The 27,977-nt window shown below is 48.2% G+C and overlaps 6 protein-coding genes across 6 annotated transcripts; 2 read left to right on the forward strand and 4 right to left on the reverse strand.

Moving 5' to 3' along the window:
* Positions 1-6,647: 6,647 nt before the first annotated feature.
* EV420DRAFT_1266275 (uncharacterized protein) lies at positions 6,648-7,091 on the forward strand (the record flags this gene model as incomplete). Its single annotated transcript, XM_060467319.1, has 1 exon — positions 6,648-7,091. One exon carries the CDS (start codon positions 6,648-6,650, stop codon positions 7,089-7,091), a length of 444 nt encoding a protein of 147 aa, XP_060333812.1.
* A 1,457-nt stretch (positions 7,092-8,548) lies between these two features.
* Positions 8,549-9,900, reverse strand: EV420DRAFT_146200 (uncharacterized protein). Its single transcript, XM_060469036.1, has 6 exons — positions 9,590-9,900; positions 9,501-9,539; positions 9,402-9,437; positions 9,341-9,352; positions 9,026-9,157; positions 8,549-8,969 (listed from the first exon to the last, which is right to left on the reverse strand). Exons 1-6 carry the CDS (start codon positions 9,777-9,779, stop codon positions 8,782-8,784), a joined length of 597 nt encoding a protein of 198 aa, XP_060333813.1. The 5' UTR covers positions 9,780-9,900; the 3' UTR covers positions 8,549-8,781.
* Positions 9,901-9,906: 6 nt separating this feature from the next.
* Positions 9,907-10,777, reverse strand: EV420DRAFT_1528769 (uncharacterized protein; the record flags this gene model as incomplete). Its single annotated transcript, XM_060472517.1, has 4 exons — positions 9,907-10,258; positions 10,314-10,370; positions 10,589-10,621; positions 10,675-10,777. The coding sequence occupies 4 exons, from the start codon at positions 10,772-10,774 to the stop codon at positions 10,074-10,076; spliced, it is 375 nt and encodes a 124-aa protein (XP_060333814.1). The 3' UTR covers positions 9,907-10,073.
* Positions 10,778-12,201: 1,424 nt separating this feature from the next.
* On the forward strand, positions 12,202-14,858 carry EV420DRAFT_1266558 (YT521-B-like domain-containing protein; the record flags this gene model as incomplete). Its single annotated transcript, XM_060467338.1, is given in 4 exon segments — positions 12,202-13,749; positions 13,810-13,955; positions 14,008-14,170; positions 14,187-14,858. The coding sequence occupies 4 exon segments, from the start codon at positions 12,202-12,204 to the stop codon at positions 14,856-14,858; spliced, it is 2,529 nt and encodes an 842-aa protein (XP_060333815.1).
* Positions 14,859-19,319: 4,461 nt separating this feature from the next.
* EV420DRAFT_146589 (uncharacterized protein) lies at positions 19,320-20,686 on the reverse strand. Its single transcript, XM_060469037.1, has 6 exons — positions 20,423-20,686; positions 19,852-20,368; positions 19,769-19,798; positions 19,660-19,713; positions 19,564-19,605; positions 19,320-19,502 (listed from the first exon to the last, which is right to left on the reverse strand). Exons 1-6 carry the CDS (start codon positions 20,534-20,536, stop codon positions 19,414-19,416), a joined length of 846 nt encoding a protein of 281 aa, XP_060333816.1. The 5' UTR covers positions 20,537-20,686; the 3' UTR covers positions 19,320-19,413.
* A 4,127-nt stretch (positions 20,687-24,813) lies between these two features.
* EV420DRAFT_1528822 (ste7-like protein) lies at positions 24,814-26,917 on the reverse strand. Its single transcript, XM_060472518.1, has 5 exons — positions 26,357-26,917; positions 26,033-26,309; positions 25,862-25,986; positions 25,389-25,811; positions 24,814-25,332 (listed from the first exon to the last, which is right to left on the reverse strand). Exons 1-5 carry the CDS (start codon positions 26,819-26,821, stop codon positions 25,264-25,266), a joined length of 1,359 nt encoding a protein of 452 aa, XP_060333817.1. The 5' UTR covers positions 26,822-26,917; the 3' UTR covers positions 24,814-25,263.
* Positions 26,918-27,977: the final 1,060 nt, after the last annotated feature.

Raw genomic sequence — 27,977 nt, forward strand, 5'->3', positions numbered from 1 at the left:
TTTTTGACTCGGACGTCAGCAAGACAGCTTGCAATGAACTCGGGCATCGGTCATAGGCCACTATGCTTGTAAGTATTAGTATGTGCCCGGCCCAACATTATCGAGGGATCAATTCAGCGCCTCCGAGACCGATAGATAACTTTCCGATCCAAATACAGCACCAGGGTCAGGTTCCGCGACAGTTCCTTGTGGCGTGTTCCTTGTGGATCTCTTCTAAAAGGAACGTTGCCCAGCCGTCGCCGTTCAATGCGCTTCCGGATGAAAGATACATGAGTAAAAAACGCGATCCTAAGCGACAACAAATGGAAAGACATGGGTCCATATTTGCTTCAGCTGCTATTTCAATTTTGTTATACCCTTGGCGCGATAATCCGGAGATCTCAGCGAACCAAGTGAGCGTCGACACAAACGTATTGTGCATCTCCGAATTGTGTTTCGCGGCACCAAAAGGTACCAATTTCACTATGCACAATGGTTGGGGCTGTGGCGGCGGTTCCGCGGGGCCTTTAAGAAGACCACCCCCATTCGATCGGATAGGTTGTTGCTTGCCAATAAGTAATTTCGGTGGTTTTTGCATCGACAGAGTAACAGCTCCGAGCCTCAGATGCTATGTACTACAAGATTATCCACGTCGTTCGGTATCCCAAAACCACGAAAAAATCACGCAGGCCGAGCATTAACCTGTCTTTAGCATGAACCTATGGATTTGGGCGCCGCTCCTTCACTTGCTGAGTTTTAGTAAAGTCAAAATCAAGGATCGAGGGACAGGGGTGATACCTTAGGGTGGCGCGTCAGAGTGTAGCAGCATCTCGACGCTTTCGAATGCGGCTTCGATATGATGATTTGACACGCTAGCATCAGAGAAACAGTGCCTGCGGGATCAGAACACACCACGTTCTGGGTGTAAGTATCAAGGGGTCTGAGTCAGAGCCACGGATCCATTCGCACGAGTTTCGAGTTGAAGTCTCAAGATAAGGGTAAATCTCCGTTGTTCCTTCCGGGCGAAGCCTAGAGACTGAGAATTAGATGGACCAGGAGCCTGTATATTCGAAAGATCAGGTACAAGTGGCGCTTGTCTATCATCAATCGGAATCGTATGCAATGCCTGAACCTATGCAGGTATTCGGATCATAAGGTCAGTGATTCGGAAGCCGTAAGCCTGCGTTTTGAATTGTTACCGAAGGGACGAACTGTATCGACGGAAACTGCCAGGAATACCGTTATGTGGCGTAGAAGCTGGTATGAGAAGCCATCCCTTGTCTTACACACTATTGACCTTCCCTTGGTACGGATGGGGCAAGGTCCGAAAAGGAACGAATGACTGAGTCGATGGTGAAGACATTGACCGAAAATTATGAGACCTGCATGATTCCGACCTCCTACTGTGTGGCAGATGCCTATGAAAATCTAGACGCGGCCAGCTCTTAGTAACGAAAATTAAAACGCGCTGGTCAAATCCAAAAAGCTGCTCGAGCTCGGTTCATCCCAAGTAGGTAAAACTCACCGCGCTTAAATTTAAATCAGTTGGAGACGAAGATGGATAATTAGTACGCCACGACTTGAACTCAACTCGAAACCCGACCTTGGTGATCGTATGCGGTGGTCTGGATTGACATGAATGCATGTATTTTACCGGCGCAGTCCTCAAGGGAAGATTCGAACCAACAATCTGGTACATCCCCCAGCAGAGAAGGTACATGCTTTTGCACAGCCCATCCGCCGGACCGCTGAAGTTCAGAACCCAAAGTATACCAAATTCCTTAGGGCTCTCGGGTGAGTATTTCTTCCCAAAAGTTGATGGTTAGCGGCGCGAAGACCACCCGTGAGGAACGTATTTGGACGAACATGATTGGGCAATCGCGTATAAGATATTCACAGAACGGTGCAAGACACCGTCCTGACCTGCATGAAAAAATGTCAGTTCGATTACGACATCAGGGTACATAAACTTACCCGCGAGAGCGATCGAGACCTAAAAATGCTCATTTGCAGCATAGAACTATGTTTTTATTTAATCTAAACAAACAATTCGCTCAATTGGAGCCCTGAGCATGCACCCGATGTACGCCTAGAGGATTTGAATTGAAGTAAAGCGATGCTGAAAAAAAGTTGTCAGGAGTCAAACTGAAAACGATGAGATGAACGTACTTCAAATGTGCTTTGAACATCTGACAGACCGGCTGAACGCCAAATCCTCGGATTTTAGTGCTCACTGGGAGTTCTGCAATGCAACTGTCAAATAACGATGCTATCTTCGGCATCATTGACTCCGTTGCTGAGTTAGTACGGGGTCAATCGATGACGAGAAATGAACAGGCAGCAAATACATCGACCCTTTGGGGACAACAACGGCGAATTCTTCAATATTTGCTATCTGAAAGTCCAAAGCCTTCGACCAGTCTGCATCGTCTCGAATTGATACCTCCTACCTTTTAGTGAAAATAGAGTGATGCAAAGACCAATGAAGCGAGCGCAAACTTTATAATATAGCCACCGCAAAATCGTCAAACCATCTTTCATCTATCCTTGGATCGATCATCAAGCCACCAATCGAGTGAAGTTGACCCCTCAGTCCCGGATTCCCTAATATTGCACAGAGCTGAGGCCGTGCATCGCATCGATAATACGTCCCTTTGAATTCGGTGTGTCGCTAAAAAGGCGCGTCAAGAAGACTTGAAATGTCGTAGAAACGTGGTACGCGTACCAAAGACCTAGACACGCGAAACATCGGGGTTACATGGACATCTTGAAATTCGCAGCGCAGTCTATTACAGGTTCAGCGCAACCAGATTGGCGGATTATGGTCGAACTTAAAACAAATGACTTTCTTCAATCACGACGATGTTCTTCGATTCGGCAACAACGCTCGACTTGTCGATCCTCACTAGATGTTACCCAGTGTTTTTCAAGCTGCAGCCAAACGGAATTACTACGTACCATCTCTGCCTGTGATACAGGTATATTCTTTTCCTATTGAACATGCATCGCGACGTATCAGCAAGGGGATAAGCGCCAGGATGTTAAGAATCTCTTACTAACTGCGGAGAGCTCGCGTATATCCATGGGCATGTTATTCACTGGCTTGGCGTAAAGCCAACTTTAATGTTTCTGGTTCGACAATACCGGTGGGAAATCGTTACCCCAGCGCTAGTACATATGACCAAAGGAGAAAACGAGGATCGGCCACGCAGGAGTACCGTAGCCGAAGGAAATGCCTAGAAAAGACCGAGCGGTCTTGAAAAAAAGCGTTTAGTGAAAAGCGTTATCTTGCTTCAGGAAGCTTGTTGCGCGCGTTTCGTATTTGATGTTATCGGCGACGATCAGATCGGACGGGTATGAGCCTTGTTCATGAATGGCGATACAGGAAACCCACGTGCTATGGTGTCCCGAAAGCCTCAGCACTAATAAAGCGTCAACGGTCGCTATACGCTTCAAACCTACTGTGTAGGATTCAGAGGCGGCACAGATTATGATGTACAAGAGGACGCCACTGATATTCCATAGATCTCAGAGATATCGCTCGTCTGCAGTAGTCAACGTTCAACATGCGGGCCTTAGAGCAAATCATAGGCGACAATGCTTCAGCTCTCCAATTCAAGCTATAAGGTTGGAGATGTTACGACTCACCGCTTGGGCACCAATAGTTGATTGTATAGTAAATACTCATTAGTGTTAGAGCAAAATCCCCTCTAAAACTCCTCGGAGCTTCAAACTTCACCGGTCACCGCTTCAGTCAGACAGTCGATGATCGGTTGGTGAACTTGGTCGGAACAGCCTTTACCGCTTCATGGCAGTAACACGAAGACAACAAAAGGGAAACTAAGGCCTTAAGGCATTAGAGGGGTATCGGTTAACGTCTCTTTACCTCAAGAATCGAGAATTGAGATGACAGGTAAACGATAACCGAAAATTTCAACTTGACGTCAGACCGTCGGTTCGGAACAATCGGACCGATCCCAAGAAAAAAAAAAGCATCTCGACTTGGGTCGGCGGCATGCGCAGCTAAGCACGAACTCCGTCTTTAAATTGAAAATACGCCCAAGTCTCATCGGCGCACTAACAGGTGTGATTCTGCTCGTTTAGACGACGGCTGCTATTTAATTAATGAACGAGGATGAGCACCTCCTAATCCCGCTTCATTTTCTGGCAGTCCGAAGGTAAGGCGGCCAGAGATATCCTCATTTGGAGCATTCAATTATGGTGGGGCTTCGTGGCAGCCACGCGGACGCTCAAGAAAGATCTATGGGGATCATTAAAAACTGACATTTCAAGGAATGGACGTACATTGCTTTACTCCGTCCGAGTTCGAGGCAACAGTGGGCCTCACGACGAGAAAAAAAAATCAGACTAGGCTTAACTCGAATCCATGCTTCATCAATATAGCTGAAGCTGAAAGGGGACAGGGAAGGAAAATAACCCAGGGGTCCCGCGTGGAGAATATTCGCCGGCCGTTTGCATGTGCTGCAAGCTCTCGCCTGGTGCCAGTAGGGATTTCGTATGGCAGTACGCTGTGAAACGGAACAGGTCGAGGAAACCCGAAAAGTAATGCCAAGTATGAAGAGTAAAAGTCAATCCAGTCTCCGACTCGGACTTTGTTTTCCCCCTTCGCGCCATTGATGAGAGACGAAATTGATATAACACGTATGGGTGCCAACGGCGACACGTATACCTCTGGATGGTACATGCCTTCGCGATCATAAGACACAGAGAAGCGGAAATATCCTTGGGCCTAGAGCACTAGAGAGGTGAAAGGTAGGATAAAAGATACGAGATTGTGAAGTGCAGCCGGCAGTCCTTAGTAGCAAACCCGACCCTGCGAAGACCTGCAGGACATTGAAAGAGCGAAAAACCGGGTAGATCATGAAACACAAGCAAAGGATATTGGTAACCAAGCAGAGACATCATATGTTCACGATAAGATGGTAAAGATGTATATAAAAGGGAGTGAGTGGAGTGGGATTAGCTGCGTGTTGCCTAAAAAGGACCATCAAAGTTCCTTGTTGGGATCCAGCCATCAGATTGCTGTTTCTCAAGGACGACATTGCACCCCGGAGGCTATTACGACTTGAATCTCATGGTACCCGCTCTTTTCTTCGTGCTTCTGCTACTCCAGGACCCGGGGCCGTTTATCAGATTTCTGGTCCAAGGTCCACGTTTTTCATCGTGCTTGTACACCCTTCACACTCGTTTTATCGTCGCTCGTTTTTCTCGTCTTCTCTTAGCGTCTCTTAGCGTCCCTCGACTCTTGTAATATGCATACCGCAGCAAGACCTACCCATATACGAAAAATCCGTCGTGCCATTCCCACTTATTCGGTCGAAGAACGCGCGCCAGCTTTGATTAATCTTCCTATATCTCTCCCTGACATACCCATTGTGAGCCCTATCGTAACACTGCTCGTTGCTGGAATCAACCAGCAGGAAGGGGCCTCTACAGTGACTATAACCACGACCGTATCTACTGCCTTGGCCGCTAGTCCGACCGAAAGCAGCGTCACCGCTTCAAGCTCTGGAAATTCGAATGGTTCTGGAGGTACGGGCTCTAGTTCTGGCAGCCCTAATACATCAGACTCTAGCTCGGGGAGCGTCATCTTGGGCAGTACCGGCAGTGGGAGTTCTGAGAGCTCCGGAGGTGGGAGCGAGGTTAATTTGGGAAGCTCTGGTGGGAGCTTCGCAAGCACTGGGAGTGCAATTGCTGGAAGTGGGAGTGAAAGTGGGACAAATCTCGGCGCAACAGTATCCGGAAGTCTAACTAGCACGACTTCCGTCGTTTCTTTTACCAACAATGATTCTCCGGTAAACACGTTCATCCTTTCCTCCAGTGCTATACGGTCGTCCGGAACCGGTAGTATTGAGGATACCGACTTGCCTTCTTCCACCCGTTCATCTGGGACTGTCACTCCGACCGAGACAACCGCCAGCACAAGGTCGAGTTCGAACAGCGGTCCTTCTGTTACCGACACGGCGACGAACATCCAGGAGCTTTCAGCCAGCTCCGTTGAATCGCAGCCTACTCCTAACTTGAACATACTTTCCAGCAACCCGACTGCGGGAAGTGCAGCCTCTGGTGTCTCTACTGATGCCGTCAATGGAGATGGCACAGAAGGAAGCGGAGGAGGTTCTTCCGGTGGCGGTGGGACGGGCGGGGGTGGTGGTCTTCCTACTGGCGCCACTGTAGCCATTTCTTTAATCGTTCCTGCCATATTCGCCGCCTCTCTCTTGCTCTTCATCCGACAGCGCTTCCGAGCGAAACGGAACAAGCGCAACAAGTGGTGGTTTTCCAATATGAAGTTTCGGGAGGACGACACAGGGGCTTCTGGCAGTGGTACAGAGAACACTGCTGGGGCACGCTCAATTAGGAGCAGCTTTGGTACATCGTACGAGTATAACGCAAGGTCTACACCATCCTTTGATGTGTCGGTGCCTGCTCTCCCGCCCATGGCAGAAGTTCGCCGCACCCACAGTCCTGAACTATCGATGCACAATGTGCCAGCTGGTCATCAATCTCCTCCTCTTCTAGTCAACGTCGATAACCTCCCACAACCTGGCACGCGTGGTGTCTCGCTATACAGCACCCGCAGCACATCTAGCGAGCTCTACCGTCAGTACCTTATCTTGGGTACTAACGACAGAGAACCAGCGACCCCCATGTCCACTCGTCCGTCTGTATTCGTGTTTCCTAGTCCGCCTAAAGACACCAGCAGCGAAACGACACCAAAGAGGGATAGTGGTGTTCTGGGCACTAGCTCTGAAGCAAACCCCTTCATCGGTCCCAGTGTTTCCCCTGATCATCCACCGGCGCCCGTTCCATTCTCAGATGTTGAAGTTATCCGTCGACCGTTCGATCCTACTCTTCATGATGAGCTCTCCGTATCTGAAGGAGATCGCGTTCATGTAGTGAAGGTCTTTGATGACGGGTGGGCCTTGGTGCAGAAGATTCCGGCCGATTCCCTGTCTGGCAAAGGAAAGCAGGTGCTTCCGCAGGCTGGATTGGTCCCCATTGATTGTTTCAGAGAGTCATGGCAGCCCCTTCCTTCATTTTTGGCGGACAAGGGAGTAGGCGGCTATTCGGAGACTGGTGTTGCTCTTTGATCACGACTATTTAGTATGAGTTTCTTTGTGTTGTGTCCAGATGCGCGCTAACGCCAAAAATGCAGATTGTTATATAATTCAAGTGTTCCTGCCTATATACAAGGCTCGTTGATCATTTCTGTTGTTGATTATACCATTCGTTGAATATCCTTCCTGTTTAATTGCGTATCCTTCCTTTTGGTGTGTTTGATATCATTCGCTCGCGTTTATGTTGTACTGCCTAGGTTCTGAGGTTGAACCTCTGACTTTGTTTTGGAAAGTTCGTATGTACCGCGGCTATTTCGTTATTGTTTTAGGTATGCAAACTCAAAGCTATATCCCATAATTCTGACGATCAATCCTGTTCAGTCACAAAATATCACCAAGAACGGGTTATTATGGCTATCAGCGTTCGCAACGGGTATCCATTACCTATCTCATTCGACAGTTCTGCTGACAGATTTTCCTCCGACAAAATCCACCTCTTCCAGCAGAGATATCCTTTCCTTGTCCTCTCCCTCCTCCCACTGCTTTAAGGGAAAGTTTATTGCTATACCCCTCGCGGTGCGTTAATGTGGCTCGCATTCTTTTCACGAACGAAGACAGCATCTGAATCCCCGAAAAAAACTTTCAATTATGCTACCACACTGTCGACTCCAAATTCGAGGGCTTGTCCCTGCGATATCCGGTCGTCACAGCTATGAAAGATGTGCCAAGCACTTGAACCTTGCCAAGATCTCCGCGAATTAGAATCCTACACCTGCGTCGTTCAACGAGCTACAGACTCATATTTCACGCACTTAGATTTCGAGCTTGCACGTCCTGTATGCCTAAGATGTATAAGGGTAAACCGCCTAACGGAAGATAATACAAAATTTATTTGTCTGCGGATGCTCGGACGTGAATTATAACACCGAGTAAGCGTGTGAATCGCGATGATATGGGAACGAGGGGGTACATAAGTTGTGGAGCAGTGAAAGAGTCCGTTATATGATACAAAAAAAACGCCGTGATGAGCCTTTGGAGCTACATTGATATTGCATCGGTGCTTCGACTTGGTGTTTAGCAACAGCACGGTATAGGAATGATGTAGCACATTCCGCCACCCTAATCACAAGAAAGACGTTAGTCCACTATCCTCCAACGAAACCAATTCTGCTTACCGGGCATGGAATACATCCACCTCTGAGCCTCATGGGCTCCTGCTCTTTCTTTTTCTCCACGACCATCCCTTTGACTGGAGCGGGCTGATCCGATACGACAGCAGCCTTCAATGATGTGTGGGTGTGGGCGCGTGGAGGGTATGTTATTGGCGACATGATGAGGATGTGGTAGAACTGAGTGTGAGTGAGTGCTGAAGATCGGGCTTATAAGTGGATGGAGACGATGACATCATCAAGACAAGATTAGCAATGACCTACCACAGCCTCAACTTTTTACGTCTTTTGCGCAGCACCACTTTATGTCTTCTCTAAACAGTTCTTCTGGTAAAGTCTAGATCTTGCTGCGTCATCCGCAACAACTCGACGACTCGACGACTTTCTCGCTATGTACCATAAGAAGAGAAAAGCGCAGTAGTGAGTGTTAGGAAATTGCGATAGAGTGCCGTTCGCGCTCGTCTGTCGACATGTCGACCAGCGATAATTCTACTATGATTACATGTGAGAGCACAACACCGGGAGTATGCAGTAAAGCAGAAAATGAAAGAGCCTCAATGAATCATCGACACAATTATATAAACTGCCACCACCCCGGCCAGTGCCCTAATGACCAGGAGAACTGGATTTCTGACAGTATCAACTTGATACGTCGCCCCGGCTGATTGCAAATACGCAAACGTGGATCCGGCGGAGGTGTCTTCATCGTAGCAAAAACTATGGAATAGCGCAGCGGGGGAGCCTGGAGTTAATACCAGTCAGCACCGCCGTTACGCCTGAACATTGACATGCGCTTACTACAGGTGACCCCCGATACATCAAACCCAAGGGCCGTGAGTACGAGAACAACTGCCTCTTGGATGAGAATAAGGGGGGCCAAGACGAGAATGAGAGGGATCAGGACGATCCAAGGTCCGATGAAAATCGCAACTGAGATGAAGAGCGCAAGACGCGGGTAAGCTTGGACTAAAGTCACAAGGTCGAGTGAGTAGAAACACTTAAAGTTGAATCGCCGGACGCACTGATTGCTTCCAGAGGGTAGAAAACTGTAGAGAAACCGGCCATTAAGTAAGACGGAAACAAAGCATTTGGGTCAAGCATACCTTTATTAACGAGGAAAATCCTCTGGCGATGCTGTGTCAATACAGATATCATAACGAAGCAAATTACTCACTAGCGTTGATTAAACCTCTTGAGAACCAATGGAAGGCTTTTTCAACAATGCCTTACGTATGAGAATAGAAGAAAACTGAGTTGTCAGCGCCTGGCGTACCATAAACATAGTCTTTGAAGAAAGTGACGAAGAAGCCGTCTAGACAATGTTTAACTAGAACGAAAAAACGAGTGGGAAAGAAACCTTACTAATAACTTTCATGGCTATTTCGATCCATTTCAAGATAAGTTGTTCCCAAGTCTTTTTGGAGTCAAAATTTTGTTGGGAGACCGCGCGCGCAATGAGATACATGATGTATACGGGGGAAAAGGCGGAGGGTCGTCCCTTAGACAAACCCTCAGAAATGAGAGGTGTCACCTGCTTGGACAATTCTAGCATAGTAGCACAACCGTGGGATGCCACTCAGCAGCTTACGGAAGGTGGGAAATCCCGCGTGTTCCATGTCCACACTGTTCTCTAGGTTGCTATCCAGCATTTTGTTGTTGCTTGAGTATGTCTTTCTTTTCTGGCACCAATAGCTTCATTCAGTGATCAAAGTTTAGAAAAGCCAACTACGAGTACACGGGAGAGGCCACAAAAGAATGCGTACGGAAGCGACTGGCACGTGGAGAGCTAAAAGGGAACGAGTATGCATCGACTCCGAGATATCCAAGACCGAAAAGAGAACGGATATCAAATCATTGACAGAATCATATACACCGCCACCAGCCCAGCGAGTACCCTGATGATCACAAGCACTACGTTGCTAACAGTGAACCCGTTATATGACATGCCAGTCGACTGTAAACAAGCAAAGACCGAGGCGGCAGGGGTGTGTCCGCCGTAGCAGAAGCTTTGATACAACGCAGCAGGTGAGCCTAAGAAAACTCGGTCAAGACCGATGACGTATGTGTATCTTTAGCGCGCGCTTACCACCCACGATTCCAGATACACCAAAACCAATGACGGTAAGCACGATGAAAAATACGCCTTGGATGATGAACAGAGGGAATCAGGAGGATCCAGGGGCCAAAAAATATAATGCTTGAGATGATAAGCGTCAGGTGTGGGTTCGCTTGGACTAACGAAAGAGATTAGAAGATTGATTCGAGGTGAACTGGTGGGGGGCTGCACGGACAGATTGCATCGAGGGGATAAAACACTGCCGTGAGGTGAGTTAGAACGTCGATGTTCAGGTCAATACGTACCTTGATCTCTAAAGAAAGTAACAAGAAAATCCTCTGACGGGACCAATTATTAGGAATACTATCAGGATGATAAGGAAGGAGCTGACTAGTTGCGACCAGAGCTGTCTGGATCCATCGCAGGACATTTTCCAGGGTTCTATTGAAGTCGAATTCACTGGAAGAGTCCGAGCGGCTGAGAATGTACATGCTCTACGCTTGAGAGGCGTGGCAAGAGCATGTTGCCGCCATTCTGCCGGAAGGAAACATCAATATCACGTGATCGAGGGAAGATTAAAATCCTATATGGAAATAACCGCCTAGCACTCTTGCCTCCAAAGGGTGAAGTCCTTCCCACTATGTCTATTCCGTAGTTGCTTGAATTATTGGAATGCTGTTTCTAGACTTTTCAACCTGCCCATGTCTTGCATAGCCACTCCGCTGAACGCGTGAATGTTTCAGAAACTAGGGGCTCTCGGAATTCAAGGGAACTTTCAGATTGTTGTGTAATGACCGAGCAGCTCGCAAACGGAAGAGTATTCGCAATCGCAATCCGCTAGATGGGACAGCGCTCGGTACGCAAAGGCTTTTCGACGAGACCTTGGCTAATCTAGAGTTAGGCGGATACACGGCCCATGGATGAATAGGGTCCGCTGAATTGAACTACCGATGGCTAACCTTGGATCCGGAGGTCAAATGGTGGTTCCAGAGGTTTCTGCTAGGTTCCAGAAGAAAGTTGAGTGCGGCGAAGAATAGGATGATGAGGGTGAGGTGTTGGTAGGGAGTGAAGATGCATAAGTGGGTGTTGACGTTGAACGTTGATGTATGGAGTCACATTGAATGGCGGGTGGTACAAGACGTAGAAATTTGATGAAATTATTCGAGGTGTGACATCATAATTCACACGGTGGACCTATATACTTATACCCCCACCTTATGTCGTCTTCTTCCACTGAGAATCCCTACACCAGCATACCGCTACAAGAGCCTATCCTCAAACTATATCCCTTATAATCCGCTATAAATTGACGCGTTTGTAGTTCAAGTAGGCACGTCCTCATTTCGCGAAAGGTAGGTAGTGAATACCTCTAGACGAATTTCTGACAGTCTCATTTATTTAGATTCCACTATGGTTGAACCTGTTACAGACGACCTTATGGAAAACATCACATCCAAAACCCCTTGATAACTCGAGTATTGCCGGAGGCGCGTCCTCAAGTAAGTAATATCACGTGTGGCGGCAGACCGTGATGGCAAACAAGGGCAGACTACCTCCCTGAAAAAAAAATCCATCGCGTCGTGGGTGTACTCTAGCGAGGCACCGTGCGGTTGGGACCGTTATTTCCCTCTTTTATTTTATTTTAGTTTGATTATGCGGATCTCACTCTCTTACGCCTAGATCAGCCCTTGGATTCAACGCGTGTCGCCAGAGGTACCTTTGGTACGTTTTCTCCTTTCACTCTATTTTCTAGAATATTACTCACATAGGTTTAATTTTTGTAGATTTTTATGACAGTCGACTCAGACCTCACTCACAGCATCCTCAAGACTCGCCTTCCGACTCTCGGAGTATAGGTGGTGGACCGGATTATATGTATGGTGGCGACAATCGTGGAGGGAGTATTGAGGGCGGCTCCATGTCGGAACAAGGACGACACGGAAATCTACGGAGGTCATCCGTTACTCAGCCCGGGTCATCGCGTCGGCAACAAGCTGTTCAGCCGACACCCTACGGGGCGCTCCCGGAAGGCATCCATGGCATCAATACCTCCTCTACTAGCTTCCAAGGCTCTTCCCATTATCCCACCCCGACAGGACCATTCACCGGGTATGTTGGCCAGTACGCGATGTCACCGTCTGGCGCAATGGCGATAGCGCATACGCCGCCGCCTTTCTACCAACATGTATATCAACATCCCGGGGAAAGTAGCATGCTGCACCATGCTGGTTTTCAGTCTATGATCCCGCACCAGACCCGAGTTTATCCCTATCCTTCGCCCGACGCTACCTCGTCGTACCCAACATCTACCTTTCCACCCCCACAGGGTACTGCATCGCCTTCTCCTTCTCAGCCTTCAAGCGGACAGCCAGCTCACTCATCTACTTATTCTGGAACAGGTCCTTTCCATTCGTTACGATACTCCCCGATGTCTACGCCTCAATATTCGTACCCACCCCCCCAGTCGTTCCCGACCTCTCCAATTTATACTTCCCAGTATCCCCCCGGTGTCTACCCTCAACCGTTTGCGTCCCCTACGACGGAGTCAGATAGTCAGGGCACATGGTGGTATCTACCCCACGTTCCAGCGCGGCAGTACGAGGGCTCACCAGCGCCCTATGGTCACTATTCTGTTGGCTATGCTACTCCACCTCCGCATGATTCTGAACCTTATGGCCAATCCTCAGGCGCTTCCTCATCGAACCAATATCCCATGTCGCCCGTAGTGGCCGGCAGGTTTCCCATAGATCCAGTCTCGCCAATACCACCCGCCACTCCTCTGTCTCCAAAACAGGAAAGCGCATCTTCCCACAGCGCTCCTCCAGAGAAACCCCTTGTTCGACGATCATACCATCCCAATCCCCCCTCACATCGCTCAGAATGGGTCATGTGGGTGGGTAATGTCCCATCCGATGCCACTCACGACGAGCTATGGCGATTTTTCAACCAACCCCTCCCCTCAAAACCTCTTGATGACCCGGGTCCTTCTGGCGTAATGTCTATATTTCTCATTTCGCGCTCAAGCTGTGCGTTTATCAACTTCGAGAGCGAGGCCTATCTTCACAAGGCCATAGCGAGGTTTCACGGACAACCCTTGCGATTTAAACACCCCCGATGTCCTAGGCTTGTATGTAGGGCTAGACGCAAGGACGACGATCTCAAAGCCGGCGTTGGCGGGCAACGTGGGATGGGAATGCATACGAAATGGATAAAAGAGCAAATGGGTAAAGCGGAGTCGACCGAGTTGTCGGAGCCCTCTGATCCTGATGAGGTACCTACAACACCATCCAGCTCGTCTGACCGTCATTCATTTGTTCCCTCGACGTCGTTCTCAAGCGACGACGATGCGAGACCGACTCTGCGTACAAAGAATTCGAGCAGCTCTGGTTCTTTTGCATCGACGAACTCTAGTGTACTCGCAAGATACTTTCCGAAGCGCTATTTCATTCTCAAGTCTTTGACACCGGTAGGCATTACTGTATACTTTTTCTGCGGTCCCGTGTTTGATTGTTGGGCTACTGAGTAGGAAGACGTTGACATTAGCGTTCAAAAGGGACTATGGGCCACCCAGAAGCACAATGAAGGTATCCTGGACCAGGCATTTCGGACGAGCGAAGAGGTTTACCTTATCTTTGGCGTGAACAAAAGTGGTGAGTGGTATGGATACGCCAGGTACGTGTTTTCAAATGATGGCTTATCTATTCTGAGCCTTTTCATTGGATAGGATGACTGGACGTGTTGGCCGTGGGGAACAAACAGTACCATGGGCCTCGCGAGCCGATTCTACCACTTCATCACGTTCATCACTTTCGCCAGTGACGGGACGTGGTCCTGTTCAGGCAGAGACAATACCAGAGGAACCGTCGTCGACATCCGCTTCCACGTTCGTCTGCGGATGAGGAGGTGATGATCTTCTCTGCTCACCGGTTAGTCGAAAATTCCCCGCAGCCGGTGTTATCATCAGATCAAGTTCGTCCGACCCTTGGCCACACAGAGACTGCCGTACAGTCTGCACCCGCCGAGCTAGGCCCACAACGCCGCTCAATGACAATGCGGACGCCCATCGCGAAGCACAGTCTTGATACTCGGACATTCAAGCCCGAGCGACCGAGCTTGTCCAAGACGCAGCCAAGCAGCTTCCATTTGGATGAAGGAGCTCCATATAGGGCGATGAAGCGGAGAAGTGGGACTGATGAAGCGGATGAGCAACTCGGACCGGTCATGGAGGAGGAAGGGGTGCATGAGGATGAGCAAGAGGTTCCAGCGACGCCAGAAGAGGAGACGGGCAAGGTCGAGGAAAAGATACCACGAGAGGAAGGCTGGGGCGAGCCCTTCAAGGTCGAGTGGATAAGAACCGATCGGCTACCGTTCTACCGCACACGACACCTGCGCAACCCATGGAACAAGGACCGCGAGGTGAAGATCTCACGGGACGGGACGGAGCTTGAACCGTCAGTTGGACAACAACTGATTGACGAATGGCAGAAACCCCCGGAATCTCGTCCGCCAGGCAAAGGTGCGACTGGCAGACGCGGTTCGTCGAAAGCTCCACCTGCATCAGGATCAGGATCATGATATACGAAAATATCGTTATAACCTACGAAAAACAATACGATTACGCATAATTAAACACGCATTTGCATCGCATTCAAACCAATCACAGTCCTGTATGTCCTTTTTTCATCTTCTGATTTGTGACGATTGATTGACGATTTTTCCAGTATGTAATATTTCATCATCAAGTTTCAGAAAGGACCTTGTCATTCACGATACAGGCGTTCGTCAACACTCTTTTAACAAACTATTCACGCGCTTTTTTTTTTTTACTCTTTTGGGATTTATTCGTTTTGGGTGTGATATATGTTCGTCCTCCCTCCCTTTGCTGCTGCAAAGTTCAAGCTGTCGTTGCGCTGTTCATCTATAGTCGTTGCATTTTGTTCCTGGCTTTGTTTCTGTGTCGCTCCCCAATTCTGGTCCCAAGTTTTGTAGCTATAGGTAGAATTTTCTCCACATCTCACGCACTTCCACTGTAACACATCGTACGAATGGCATTATACACGATCGCGCCTTTTGTGCGCTGGGTTTTTCATTGTTCTGATCAGTAGAGCATGGGTGGACTTCCAGGTATTCCGTTTCACGCGTCGGCGTTTGTCTGTACTTCGGTTTTCCGCATGCTATTAATGAGGTGTAGGAGTCGCGAGTAACGATGGGCTTTGGTTTGCCTTCTACGGACCGTGTTAGGTGCCTGGCAACTGAAGATGAAAAAATTCGTGAGCTCTGTTGGCGCGATCTGACCGTCGGCGTATGAACTTGAAGCGCCGATTTGTAATGCAGAAAAGCACGTGGGTCCTTCGGATTTCGGTTGATTAATCCGACTCTCTGATTTCATTCCACCTCCATGCCTCAAAGCTATATCGACAGATACCTTGATACGTTGACCTGTGGCACCTCCTTATATGCAGCAAAGAGAGATGCATGATTGATTTGGATCTCTTCGGCGTAGAGGATAAGAGGAACGGAGCCATACGCAAACGTACTGAAGACGACCGCAAAACTCCATCGCATACCGGTCCTGCTTACGAGTGCTAGGAGTACTGGCTGCAGTGTGTGCTGTCAACGGACTTAGAGGAAGTTGGTAGGGTTTAAAGTGGTCAATTCGCGCCTCTATTCTCAACTCCTTGGTTAGGCAAGGCGCCAAGGAACTTGATTGAGCATACCTGTTCCATGGTCGGGCGATTCCAAAGAGCGGAAACAAGGTGCGTTCTTTCCTTCTTTTTTAATTCCTTTTGTTTAAGATTACCCGATTCTCGCAGGCTCCCTATACCTAGGTATCTCTTTCGATCCCGGTTATATGCGTCCGAACGGAAACTTTCTTGCGTAAAAAGCAATTATTTGGCGAGATATATTTGCTTAAGCTGGGTTCGGGTGTGGAGATCATCTTGACCAGCCGGATAACTAAAATCATTGTGTGAGCGGTACCTGCTTTACTTTATATCGCACATGTATCTGATACACTGACTTGCAGACTGCAACAGCATAGGTGTTCGTTCATGATGATGGACCTTCCGACTCCAGCTTCAGAGTAACTCCGCGATGCAATTGCACATTTTTGGTCTCCGGGCTCCAATATAACAACTATATTCACATCAGCCATGTCCTAAGGCCGTTTGTTCTGAACCCATTCAACTGCTCTATTGTTTCTCTCTTCAACTCACGTCCTGCACGTATCCCGAGCTCAGCACTCTCCAGCAACATCGATCCTCCGGCCTGCATTTGCGTACGCCTTGAACCTATCATTCGAGTCAGCGCCTTTTCTGGGACTTTAGCGTCGAAGAGGAATTTTATATTCGTCAATTGCGGGAGGGTAGGCTCCAGATGGAGAGAATCTGAGTTGAGGTTCAACCGACGTAAAAGCTGGCCTGTGACGGTGGGGAACGGTGCATCTTCTGCCTCATGGACCACGAGAGACTGAATTCCAGGCGCCAACTCCAATAACAGCAGGAGATGAATATCTACCATGAAGACATTTTGGATCACGAACGTCTTCAGAGTGTCCGAGGACCTTCTGACGAGCCCGGCCAGAGAATCGATTGCACCTGTTATTTCACATTGTCCGTCCTCGGGATTGTATATCTCCAATCGTGCAAGACACGGCACCTTCAATAGGTTGACGAGATGCGGACCGGTCATATTCGCTCCGAGGGCGAGAGAAAGGGACGTTAGCCTTTCGCAATGCACCGGAGGGGTCGCCCCTGATCTCCACTGCCCGCACCAGGTTTGGTTTGTGATCTCCAATGTAAGATGCTCCAGTTCGGTTAGATGGTTCAAGAATTCCGGAAGGAACCACAAGCGACCGACAAAGTCTTTCAGAACGAGGTGCCGTATATGAACGCTAGTGTCCATTTCGCACTCTAAAAAGTCCTGTAGGAAGGGTGTGGACACCCGTCCGAAGGTGATTCTATGGAGATGCGGTGCCCAACAAAATGCATCTAGCTCTTGGTACCACTCTCCGGTGGTTACTTGTTGTTCAGTAGAGTGGAACTCGATGCTTTCTAGCAACGGGTAACGAGAGCCAACTGTACGAGGATACAACAGCACCGTGCGCTCAGAAGACCCTTTGCGGGGTAGCTGCAGCCTCAGGTGCTTCACACGCTCCCGTACCCTCCTTTGAAACAGATTGCCGAAGAATACATCTGTGTCGCCGGTGTAGTCTATGGTGAGAGGTAGATTCTTCGAGCGATAGACGTACAAAGCAGAGGTCTGGTTAATGCGGATGCGGTCGCGTGGGGTCAGATCATTGGTCGGCACATCGATGAATATACGGATAGACGTCCATAAGGAGGGGCGAGCCAAGATAATGGATCTCCATCGGTGGCAGACAAGACCTAGGCGGAGGATAGTCATGGAGACTGTTGGTGTGGAGAACATCGTCGTCGTCACAACACTCTGCAAAGATGAGTGTCAGGACCTCCATCGGGACGCGGCGGATGGGAGATAGCAGGGTCTCGTGATGGGAGATGAAGTCTTGCAGTCCGACGCGCTCATTCTCGAGTTGCGAGAGAGCCCCTCGGAGGTGGGCGATGCGGGAATCAGACTGGAATAGCTCGGAGCGCACTTCTGTCATCGTCTGGCAGATACTCTCTACTGGAACACGTCCAACAGTGTTTCTTCGGGCGTGGTCCCTAAGCCAGTCGGGTACCATTCGGGTGTGAGGAGTGTAATATGCGTGATCGCATCGTGGGCAGCGGAGAGTCATGGTAGTACCGTTTCCAACGTTAGTCCTCCAGTCTCTGCCTTCTTTGGCTTAATCGCTTACCAGGAGATGGTACTGGTCAGGAATAACTGTTGGCGCAGTAAGATGTCAACAAAGCTCAGACGATTGTCACATGTCACATGTCAAGATCCAAGCATGGACCAGGACCAGTTGAAGTCAATGGGTGGCAATCGGAGCAGTGGCAGGCCCTTGCGGTCCGACTATTGTTTGATAATAAAGGTGTTCTGGTTGCATTCTGTTGCATTGTGAAGGAAGCCTAGTCTCAACTTTTAAGTTTATCGTTTCGAATCTTGCTTCTTGGTGCTTGTAACGTTGTCGCGCACGATCTTACATCAGAAGCTTGTCTGCTGTCCGTCTTCGATCTGATCGACCTGAAGCTGTGAAATCATCCTCAAATTACGTCCGTGGGCTCAAAGCCCACCATTGATGCAACATAATCAGCACCCCATCACTGAGAAATATGGATCCCTAAATACACTCGAGCATTAAAACTCTCTAGACACGCCCCAAAAGCTAACAAGATGCTATTTCAACGTGTCGCTCAAGCCAAATCTCAGGCTTTTTACCAGTACATTTCTCGTTTCCTAATACCTGATCCTTGACCTTTTCGAAGAACTGGCCCCTGGCGCATACACCACTGATTCCTCATCATCGAACTCATCCTCGACCTCCTCCATATTGCTATCACCATCATCGTCTTCCTCTTTCACCACACATCCGCTTTCCAGCATCCCCATTATCTCACTGAAACTCCTCTTATAGTTCCTTCCTGAGTCTCCTCCTCTCTGCCATCATATCTAAAGCCTTCAAATGGCCCTTGACCACGGTAGCTAAGCGCATTGAAGGCTCAGAACGAGGCTCGTAATGTTGGATGGCATCCTCGAGCTGGCATCGATGAGCGATTATGTTGAAGTACTCTGCCATGTCTCTCTGCTGATTGGCAATACGTTGGGACTTGACTTTCTGAGCCTTTGCTGTAGAATACGAACGAGCAGTGAGTAATGGGTACCCCAGTTCCCAACATGTTCTACCTTTGCTTCGTAGTTTATATTCGTTCACAAGAGACGAGTTCCTACTCGCACTCTCTTCTCGTAGAACACGCATTTCATCTGGAAGAAGGCGATGCAAAATAAGTACATAACTGAGTAAAGAATGGCAGACTCAGACGCACTTTCGAGTCTTTCCTGTTCACTATCCTTCTTTGTCAGTTTTTGTTGCGCATCTACGACAATCGAACGTGAATTATAAGCGAAGCCAGATGAGATGATAACTACCTTCAAGTTGCTTCTGAATCGTCTCTATCTGCCCTTTCGATGCTTCCAATTCCGCTCTCAACGCTTTATATAAGACCAGTGATTAACTTTGTTTCCGATCAACGAAAATCATGATACCTTTCTCTATCCCTTCTCTCAGAATTGTTGCTTCACGTGTGCGCGTGTCTGCAGCTTAAGGAATACCATAGTCAACACATACAGCACGTCGTTCCATGATCAAAAATCGCCGTACCCTTACAGTTGGCATCTTTCTTTTCCAGTTCCTCGCGCAAATCTTCAGAAGTTTGTGTGTAAATCAATCCGCGTCGACAGCACTTGATAGACTTACTTTGAATGATCGCCTCCGCCTCCGCCTTCGCTTTCTCCAGACTCTGGTTTGAATCTGGCGAAGTTTAATATGCTGCGACTCAAATGTTAAGAAACATTTGAGATCTTACCTTTAAGACTGGCCTCTGCAGAGCTTGTCTCTATAAACGCCTCGATGAATAACTTAACGTTCCTGTATTATTATTCGACTCACCCTCAAGCTTCGCCTTCAGTACACCATTTTCCTTCATCTGATCATCTAATGTCTGTTTCAGTGCTTGCATCTCAGGGTTCTCGAAGCTTGGATGAGGGTTGCGAACTAATGACGCCCCCGCTGAATGTGTTGGATATTCAAGATAAAACGCGTAAGGGTTGTAATTTGGGGGTAACCGCGCGACTTCGGATGAAGAATCAGGAACTGAATTTGTCGGAGGCGTCTTTCGTTTGAATGAAATAACACCGCGCTTATTGGGCAGCTCCGAGTCCTGTGCCGATGAAGTACTTGGAGTTGAATTTGCATCTGGGAATGAAAGGGGCGGCAATCGAGATAGGATCTCATCAAATGTCGATCGTTCGAGCGAAGGAAACCGTTTGACAAGCCTTTCAAACAGCGCATCATCGTACCTACTGCACAGCCCAGTCGTACTATTTTTGCAGGTTGGAGTGTTGCAATGAACGCGACTTTCTAGGGGTATACAAGTAAGGTTGTTTTCCTTGCATATCTTGCAGGCCTGTATAGGTGTACGTAAGTCAGTAGCGTTCAACATCATGTTGTGGAACCGCACGGTATTTGGGTGAGATTTCGCCCATTTTCGAGCCTCAGCTTGAGAGGGAGGTTTGTTTCTCTCCTCGATAACAATTTTTTCCATGTCGTCCCTGGATTCTGGATTAGATTCCATAGGCAGATGACTTAAGGTTCAGTGAAGGGAGCAAAGAAGGTAGCAAAAAGAGTCCGAGTGCGTCATCTTCTCGCGTAGCCAAAAATGGACATTGGAATCTCCGACTGGGATGTAAGTGCTTATTTGTACATGCTAAGGTCATTCCACGGACATTGCGTCGAACACCGAGAGAATTTGAATTAATTGACTGTGGGCAAGTCTACATCATTAGAGAACTATATAAGCCAGAAAGCTATCACTGTCATTTCATTAACGTTAAACCTCTTGCGCTTTGCACTTGGCTCGTGTAGCTCGGTAAGATATTGTTCCTCTTCATCTGCCCGTTCTCCATCTCCATCTCCAATCTTTACAAGATCTTTGAGCCTGCCAAAGTCAAGTGGAATACTACACAGATTCCTCTCGGTTATATTGGCAAGGGCTTTGACATGTTCTTCAATCATGGTCACCACGTACTTGGATGCGTCCGACCGCGGCTCGTAATCAGCTACGACGTCCAAAAGCTTTCTTGAGTTTGCAGAAATATATAGATAGTCTACAAGATCCCGCTGTTGTTGAGAAGCACAGTTCAGGTCTAGTTTTCTGAGAAGAGCTGATGAGAGAGTGAGCAGAAGATCGACTTCAAGTGACCTCAACGATGGACGAACACTTCACTTGCGCCTCAGATTTTGTCTTTTCTAAGAGGGCGTCATTTACTTGACGGCGAAGATCCTGAGTTTCAGCTACATTTCGAGAGAGCTTTGTTAATCTTGGAAGGCGAAAGAAAGTTGGCTATCTACTACCTTCTCCAATGCGCCGTGTTTCTAGCAGCTGTTGTTTGGCCTCTATAGAGACCAATTTCAATAAAATGTTGCGAAAGAAGCACAAGTCACTTACGATCTAGCTCTGAAGCAGTGGACCTCAGCGCAGACTGCTTATCTGCATCGAAGGCAACTCGAGTCAGACATACATTAAGCATCACCGAGTTTCAAATTTCACCATTCAACTCTGCTTCCTTGGATTTCCTGTATTCTAAAGAAGAGGGTATTTGAGATGTGCAAGATAAGAAAGCAATATTAATTGCTCCTGCTATTGTGTTGCTCTTGCAAGGCCACTGTTCGGGCAAGTGCAGCTACGACGAATGGGGAGTTCAGTCACATAGCGAGTGAGCGATGACGAGTTCGAGGACACCTGTCAAGTCTTGCCGGAGATTTTCATCTGCAGGAGGAGTACTATGATAACTGCTAGGCGTAATTTCTTGTAAGAAATGATACAAATCATAAAGCAGCTCTACTCACTTTTGGCCGCTGCCTCTGCCTTGGTCAATTTTGCTTCAAGTTCGGCGATCTTTTCCTCCCTGGAGGATAATGTTCCTGCACAAATGCGGCGTCAAAGCTAGCCAACCGCTACGGAAATAAAAACGCACCCATCAACTTCGCGACTTCCTGTTCCTTCTCCTGCAATCTATCCTTCAAGTCCTGACATTCCGTCATTTGGGCGTTCGTTTGTAGTGTAAGCGAAATGGCGTAGGCGGTATCGTTCGGTGACATAGAAACAGACTGAAGTCGGATCATCAGCAATTTTGTAGCGGAAATCAAGGTATTTCTCTTACTTGTCTGATTCTCTTCTTTGGAACACTGGGAATGTTCTTTGGATTCACCCGGGACATGCCTTGAAGAGAGTGATCCTCTACTATAGTCGGTGGTGCCAGAGGAGAAACTGATGCGGTGCTAGCTGCTGGCATGCTGGAAATCTCCTGCCAAGATTTGTCCTTCAAGTATTGGGACTGTTCATGGGTCAAGTTTGGCAGCCGGGCGCGAACACGTTCAAAAATTTCATCCTCAACTCGGCTACACGTATTTCTAGACTTCCTGCAGGATGTATTGTTACAGTAAATACGCGTTTCAAAAGGCTCGCATGGTTCTCCGACTTTGTCAAGACAGGCCTTGTATCGCTAATTGCGCCGCAAAAATCAAGACATTCCTTCAAGCAGCGCTGTAGTCCACGCACCAAATTTTTGTTCTTGGAAAGCCAATCGGTGATACGTGCAGGACTAGGCTTTCTAGTCTTTTCTTCATGGATGATGGTTATCAACGTTTGGATTGTGCAGTCCAGTCCTGCGAAAGGACTATCCAGCGGATATAGTCCAGCACTCATGAGAAAAGGTCAAAGTAAACCGTCGCAAATTCAGTTTCTGAAAAAAAACTGATTGACACTGGTGTCGTGACTTAAGATGTCAACCTCCCTTTCTGATTCACACCGCAAACGGAAATTTTTCAGCTATACTGAAATTATCACGTGACTCAAGAAACTTGACCACAAACTAGTCCCGAAATTGGAGAAATGGCGGGCAAGATCAGTTTCAGGACGAGTTTCTGGTCAAGTTTCATAACTTTCCAGTACACCCGAAAAATTTCCATTTGCGGTGTGATTTCTAGTAACAGTGAGATTACATTCCTTGGAAACCTTTCAAAGCGCCCTCGATGTCTCAGCGACTACAGTAGCAGCAACGACTCGCACAATTCGTAGACAGACGTCGAATCGAATGCAATTTTTAGAGGCAATGACTCTTTCCCTCAGGCCGAAAGACGCTGCACTGTGGGGATACTTGAACCGGCCACAAAGCAATGAATAACATACAAATCGGGTGACTGTACATGTTATGAGCTCTTTCTCACCACAGACATCCTGGAAACTTCCCAGTCCAACTTTCCACCATGCTAGCTTCAGCGAAATTCTCGAGGCCTCATATTATGCCCGAGTCTATAACGTCGTGTAGGCAGCCACTTGATTGGAACGGCTGTATTTCTCCCATACTCATCGACGTACATCACCTATACCGCACTAAAATACGATGAGTAACTCCCATGCTGCGAAGATGACTGGGATTTTGCAGGATTTTGCTCATGAATGATGATTGCTGTATTGCCGGCAGGACGGTGCGAATCTCGATATATCGTTCAAGTCACCAAGGTTGTTTTTGTCGTATGTAGCAGAGAGAAGACGGTGTCGGACCATGAAAGTGGAAGACTAGACGACTGGATTGATTGGCCAGCTCGATGAGAAAGGGACTGGCGGCTCGGTGGGAAACGCGCAGACTCGTTGATACCAGCCTGCTTAGCCTGGCAAGCCGCTTTATGAGATCCTCGAATCTCGTATCTGTATATTTCACTTCCTGGTGGTTTCATAGCAACGCCAGGAGCTCGACCACCTACCGGCATGCTTCCAAACTTTATCAATGTCTAAGTGACTGTGGTGGCGACGAGGATGTCATGACTACCCGCATAAGTTCACATCCATCCTGATACCTCAATAACAACACATAACGCCCATGGCATAAGATTTCTCGGGCCAATGATCAACAACAGCACACAAGCACCAGTCTCAAAACTCAGATCGTACACACGAATTGCGTTCCCATCAATATTGCATTATACGCTCGGAACCTGGCTACAAAAATACAAAGACGGTAAACGCAGGGACAATATCTTCTCACTTCTTCCGAGCCGAGAAGTAGGATGACTTCGCCCGGGATGAACAAAAATGGCCTGGGGTATTTGATTTATATATCACTGCTGGTGCGTAACACTACAGGGCGTCCCCCGGTGATACAGCGAACCAGCTTCCTGTGTGCCATGACTATTAAAAGTCGGTCACAGTGGCGAATATGCAATACGGGCCTGCGGATACATTTTTAGTAAACACGATAGACATAATGCAAAGTCTATACTACTCACATACTACCGCCGAACCGCGATTGCCACGATTCGGATTCTTAGACCCTCGCGGGTCAGAGTGAGATGGTATTCGGGAGGCGTCCATCTGCAACAAGTGGGTGATCATCAGTCAGCACGAGCAGGATTGGCGTAAAATACAAACTAACCAAATCGCGATTTTCAATCGAAGCTTTGCTTTCACTTCAAAGGGGCCTGTGCTCGATGATAAGAAAGGAGCTACGACAGCAGAGCAAGACAAACTTACCGTTCGAGGCCAGCATCCAAGTCACAGGATGCACGAACAAGTCGCCACAGTGCTATGTGGACGACCAAGGTCAGTGAGCAGTCGGTGCTCGTGTCGGTGTCGAGGTCGGGTCAGCCGGTATGTCAACAAAGACGGTCAGTCAGTACTCTTTTCTCTGAGTATCGGATACAGCGAACACTGATAAACAAGAGAAAATCAGTAAAGGCGGGAGGGGACAACGACGGTCACCCACCTTGCGCTGGGGTTGCCACTCTGGCTTCCAAAGAGCAGCGCAAGCGATACCGAGGGTTTATATACCCTGACATTTCGTTTCCCACGCACGGACCCTCACGGAACCGATTCCGTTCCGATCCTAATGACTCAGCATGGCACTTTGATTGCCGGTAAAATTGACGAGGTAAAATAAACGCCGAGAGGATATAAACTTTAGAAGCAATCTGAGCCTCATTCACTGCTATTGATATATCCCCAGTAATTGTAGTAGTAATACAAAATCAGCTTGCTAATAGGAAACCGTGGCGACGCGCGTGATAGAAACAGGGAAATAGAGGGACGAACAATCCATCACTTTGGTGGATCAAGGAAACCCCGCAGCAGCTGCCAGCAGGCTGAACAAGCGAAGAAAGGCGTATTAAAGATCTGGGAAAGCAATGGCTAAACACGGCGGGAGTAAAAATGAAGATCGGGATGCACGGCGGGTAGAGAAAATATACAATATTGGCTGAAATAAATCAATGGGAAGATCGACCGCTGCACGTTGACGAGTCTTTTCAAAAGGTGCTCGCCCATCCCTCCAAATCGACTTTGGAAGATCTCGCTTGCTTGATCCACTCATGTGTCTAGAACGGGGAATCAGTACGAACAGAAAAAGAAACACTGAAGAACGGCATCTTACGAGTAGATCTTTCGGTGTCCTCCTCATATCCGGATCCTTCAATAAACAGCTGTCCACGAAGCTTTCGGCTTCTGGGGGGAACCTCCCTTCCGGCGTCAATCGCGGCGCTGGCTCGTTGACGATGTGTTGCAGCAGCTCCAAAATGCTCATCGTCATACCTCCTCCCTGCAGACTAACACCCTTGCTCTTTCTTTTATCCTTCTTTGCCTTGTCTTTACGCGATTTGGGTAGGGACAATGCAGCAATTGATCCCATTGAGCCAGGTCGGGCCGGCGACAGAGTGCTTTCGAAATCGGACAGGTCCGAATCGTCTGATTCTGATTCGGAGAATGGAAAGCGCCCTAAGGCCAACTCGATGAGAGATATACCAAGCGACCACACGTCGGATTTGACTGTATACTGTGCTCCTTGGATACGCTCGGGCTGGAACGCGAATCAGAATAGATTAAGCAAAAGCGCGAAAAGACCCGCACGCTCATATACGTGGATGTGCCGACAAATGTGTCCGCAATCGAATTGATGAGTTCCCCAGAAACACCAAAGTCACATATTTTGATGTCACCTCGAGAGTTGCAAAGGATGTTAGACGGTTTGATATCTGAAGAATCATCAGCGGTTGACTAGGAGGTATATAGAAAGCATACCCCGATGTATGATTCGGTGGACATCGTATAGATACGTAAGACCTTCAAGAACAGCCAGCGCGACCTTGCCCACTATGTCGATATCGATGGCGCCAATCTTCTTGTAAATCCCATCGAGCGAACCCTTGTCCATAAATTCCATACAAATACAAATATTAGGGTCCGCAAGGAAAGCGCCATAGAACGATATGATGAACTTAGAATTGCAGTTGTGCATGATCTGTAGCTCCCGGAGGATCTGTTTTCGTACAGACGGCTTGGCGTCAATCAATACAATCTACAACGTGTGAACAATAAGATGCATATAATATGGAGCACACAGACCTTCTTTGCCATGATAGTGCTGGTAGGGACATGTTCAACCTTCTTCACGCTCCCGCCATTGCCCTGACCAAGCTCTTGGAGATCTTTCAGATCTTCGTTCCGCAAATCAAACTTGATTTCAGCGTTCATATCCAGGTTTGCTAGGGTATTTGAAAGTGTGGCATAGGTTGAGCGTCGTGTCGAAGCCATCGGCGAAGCTGTAGTCGGAGCGGAACTGGAACCGTTGGACACGGTCAAGAGTGTGTTGTCGCCATCTACAGGCGTAGCTGTGGTTGTCGGTATCTTGGGGGCCTTCAGTGTCATTGGCGGTGGTCGCCGTTTGCCCCCGCCAGCGACTGGGGCTTGTCGTGTAGGCACAGGATTGAGAACGGGCTCTGGCTCCGTCGTCGCTGGCGATACTGGGGTGCTCGGCGTCGCCAACTGAAGTGACTTGAAGTTGCGTTTCTTGCGAATGGGGGTCGTCATCGTGGGCAAAGAAGAAAAGAAAAAGAGAGTTTTTCCAGTTGGAAGATGAGGTGATGACGGCAAGAGGAGAGCACAGCGCGTGACAGAATCTGTCACTGAACTTGTCTCTTGACCACCACCTGCAGCGGTACTTCAGTCAAAGCCTACTGATCAGAATGGCGATGATTATCGGCAATGTAGAGCGTTGTTGCTAATTTGATACAGAGTATTTCATTTTTGTTGCCGGCTCAGCGTACTAACGACCTTATCCTTACTCCTGAGGGTCCTTTTCACGTACACCATGACGGCATCATCCTAGGAGGCAATGGTCACTCTTCTGCAGTATTGGCACCCTGGATTCCAGCCGGAAGAGGCCTTCTCGTTCATTCTTAGATTTAGAACGGACGACGGTCGGTCTAATGGATAGGCAATTTCAAGTGCGTACTTTTCTCGTAGCAAGGATGTACTGACGATATGCTAGACAACAGGATAGGTCTTTGCGTTGACTTCTTTCTTTTCATACGATATACCCGTGATAGCCCTTGGAGACCATAACTCACGCTTTGTCGGTGTACTCGATCCCTAAATTGAATTTGACTTGCAAGAACTAGCCCATCGCATCAGCGACTGACTACTCGCGTGGGAGTTGTCAGCTGCGTAACTTCCGTCGGCTTGAAAGTCATCGACTCGTCTACGTTCGGTTGTTCGCCTTGCTTATCCTGATTAGTAGCCTCCGTGCGAGTTTTCGGTCACCAAGTCCTATGGGATTTATGTCCATTTCCACTGCATTACCGGATTTGAAGCTTGAAGCTTGAAGTCGCAAAGCACTGAAACCTCCTGGGTCCTTGGCAACTACTGTCATGGACTCTTCCGATTTGGTATTATTGTCTACGTCCCTTGTTAAAGCCATTACAGCACGCATCAAGAAACGACGATGGTCGTCGAATATCTAAGATGTTGTATGATTGTTGACGACAAATACAGTTCGCCACTATCTTACGGACGCCATGTTTCTACTTTCAATGAGGGCATGCTATGCGAATTTACTCTGGCATCTCAGGCAGTTGCTGATATAGATTACACTTTCACAGTAGCGGTAACATAGCGAGAGGCAGGATTAAAATATCTGTGACCCATGTTAACGCTGTTCCAATTCCAAGTCAACTTCTATAATGGA

This window comes from Desarmillaria tabescens (assembly GCF_030435595.1).
Source record: "Desarmillaria tabescens strain CCBAS 213 chromosome Unknown EV420scaffold_10, whole genome shotgun sequence".
NCBI lineage: Eukaryota > Fungi > Basidiomycota > Agaricomycetes > Agaricales > Physalacriaceae > Desarmillaria > Desarmillaria tabescens.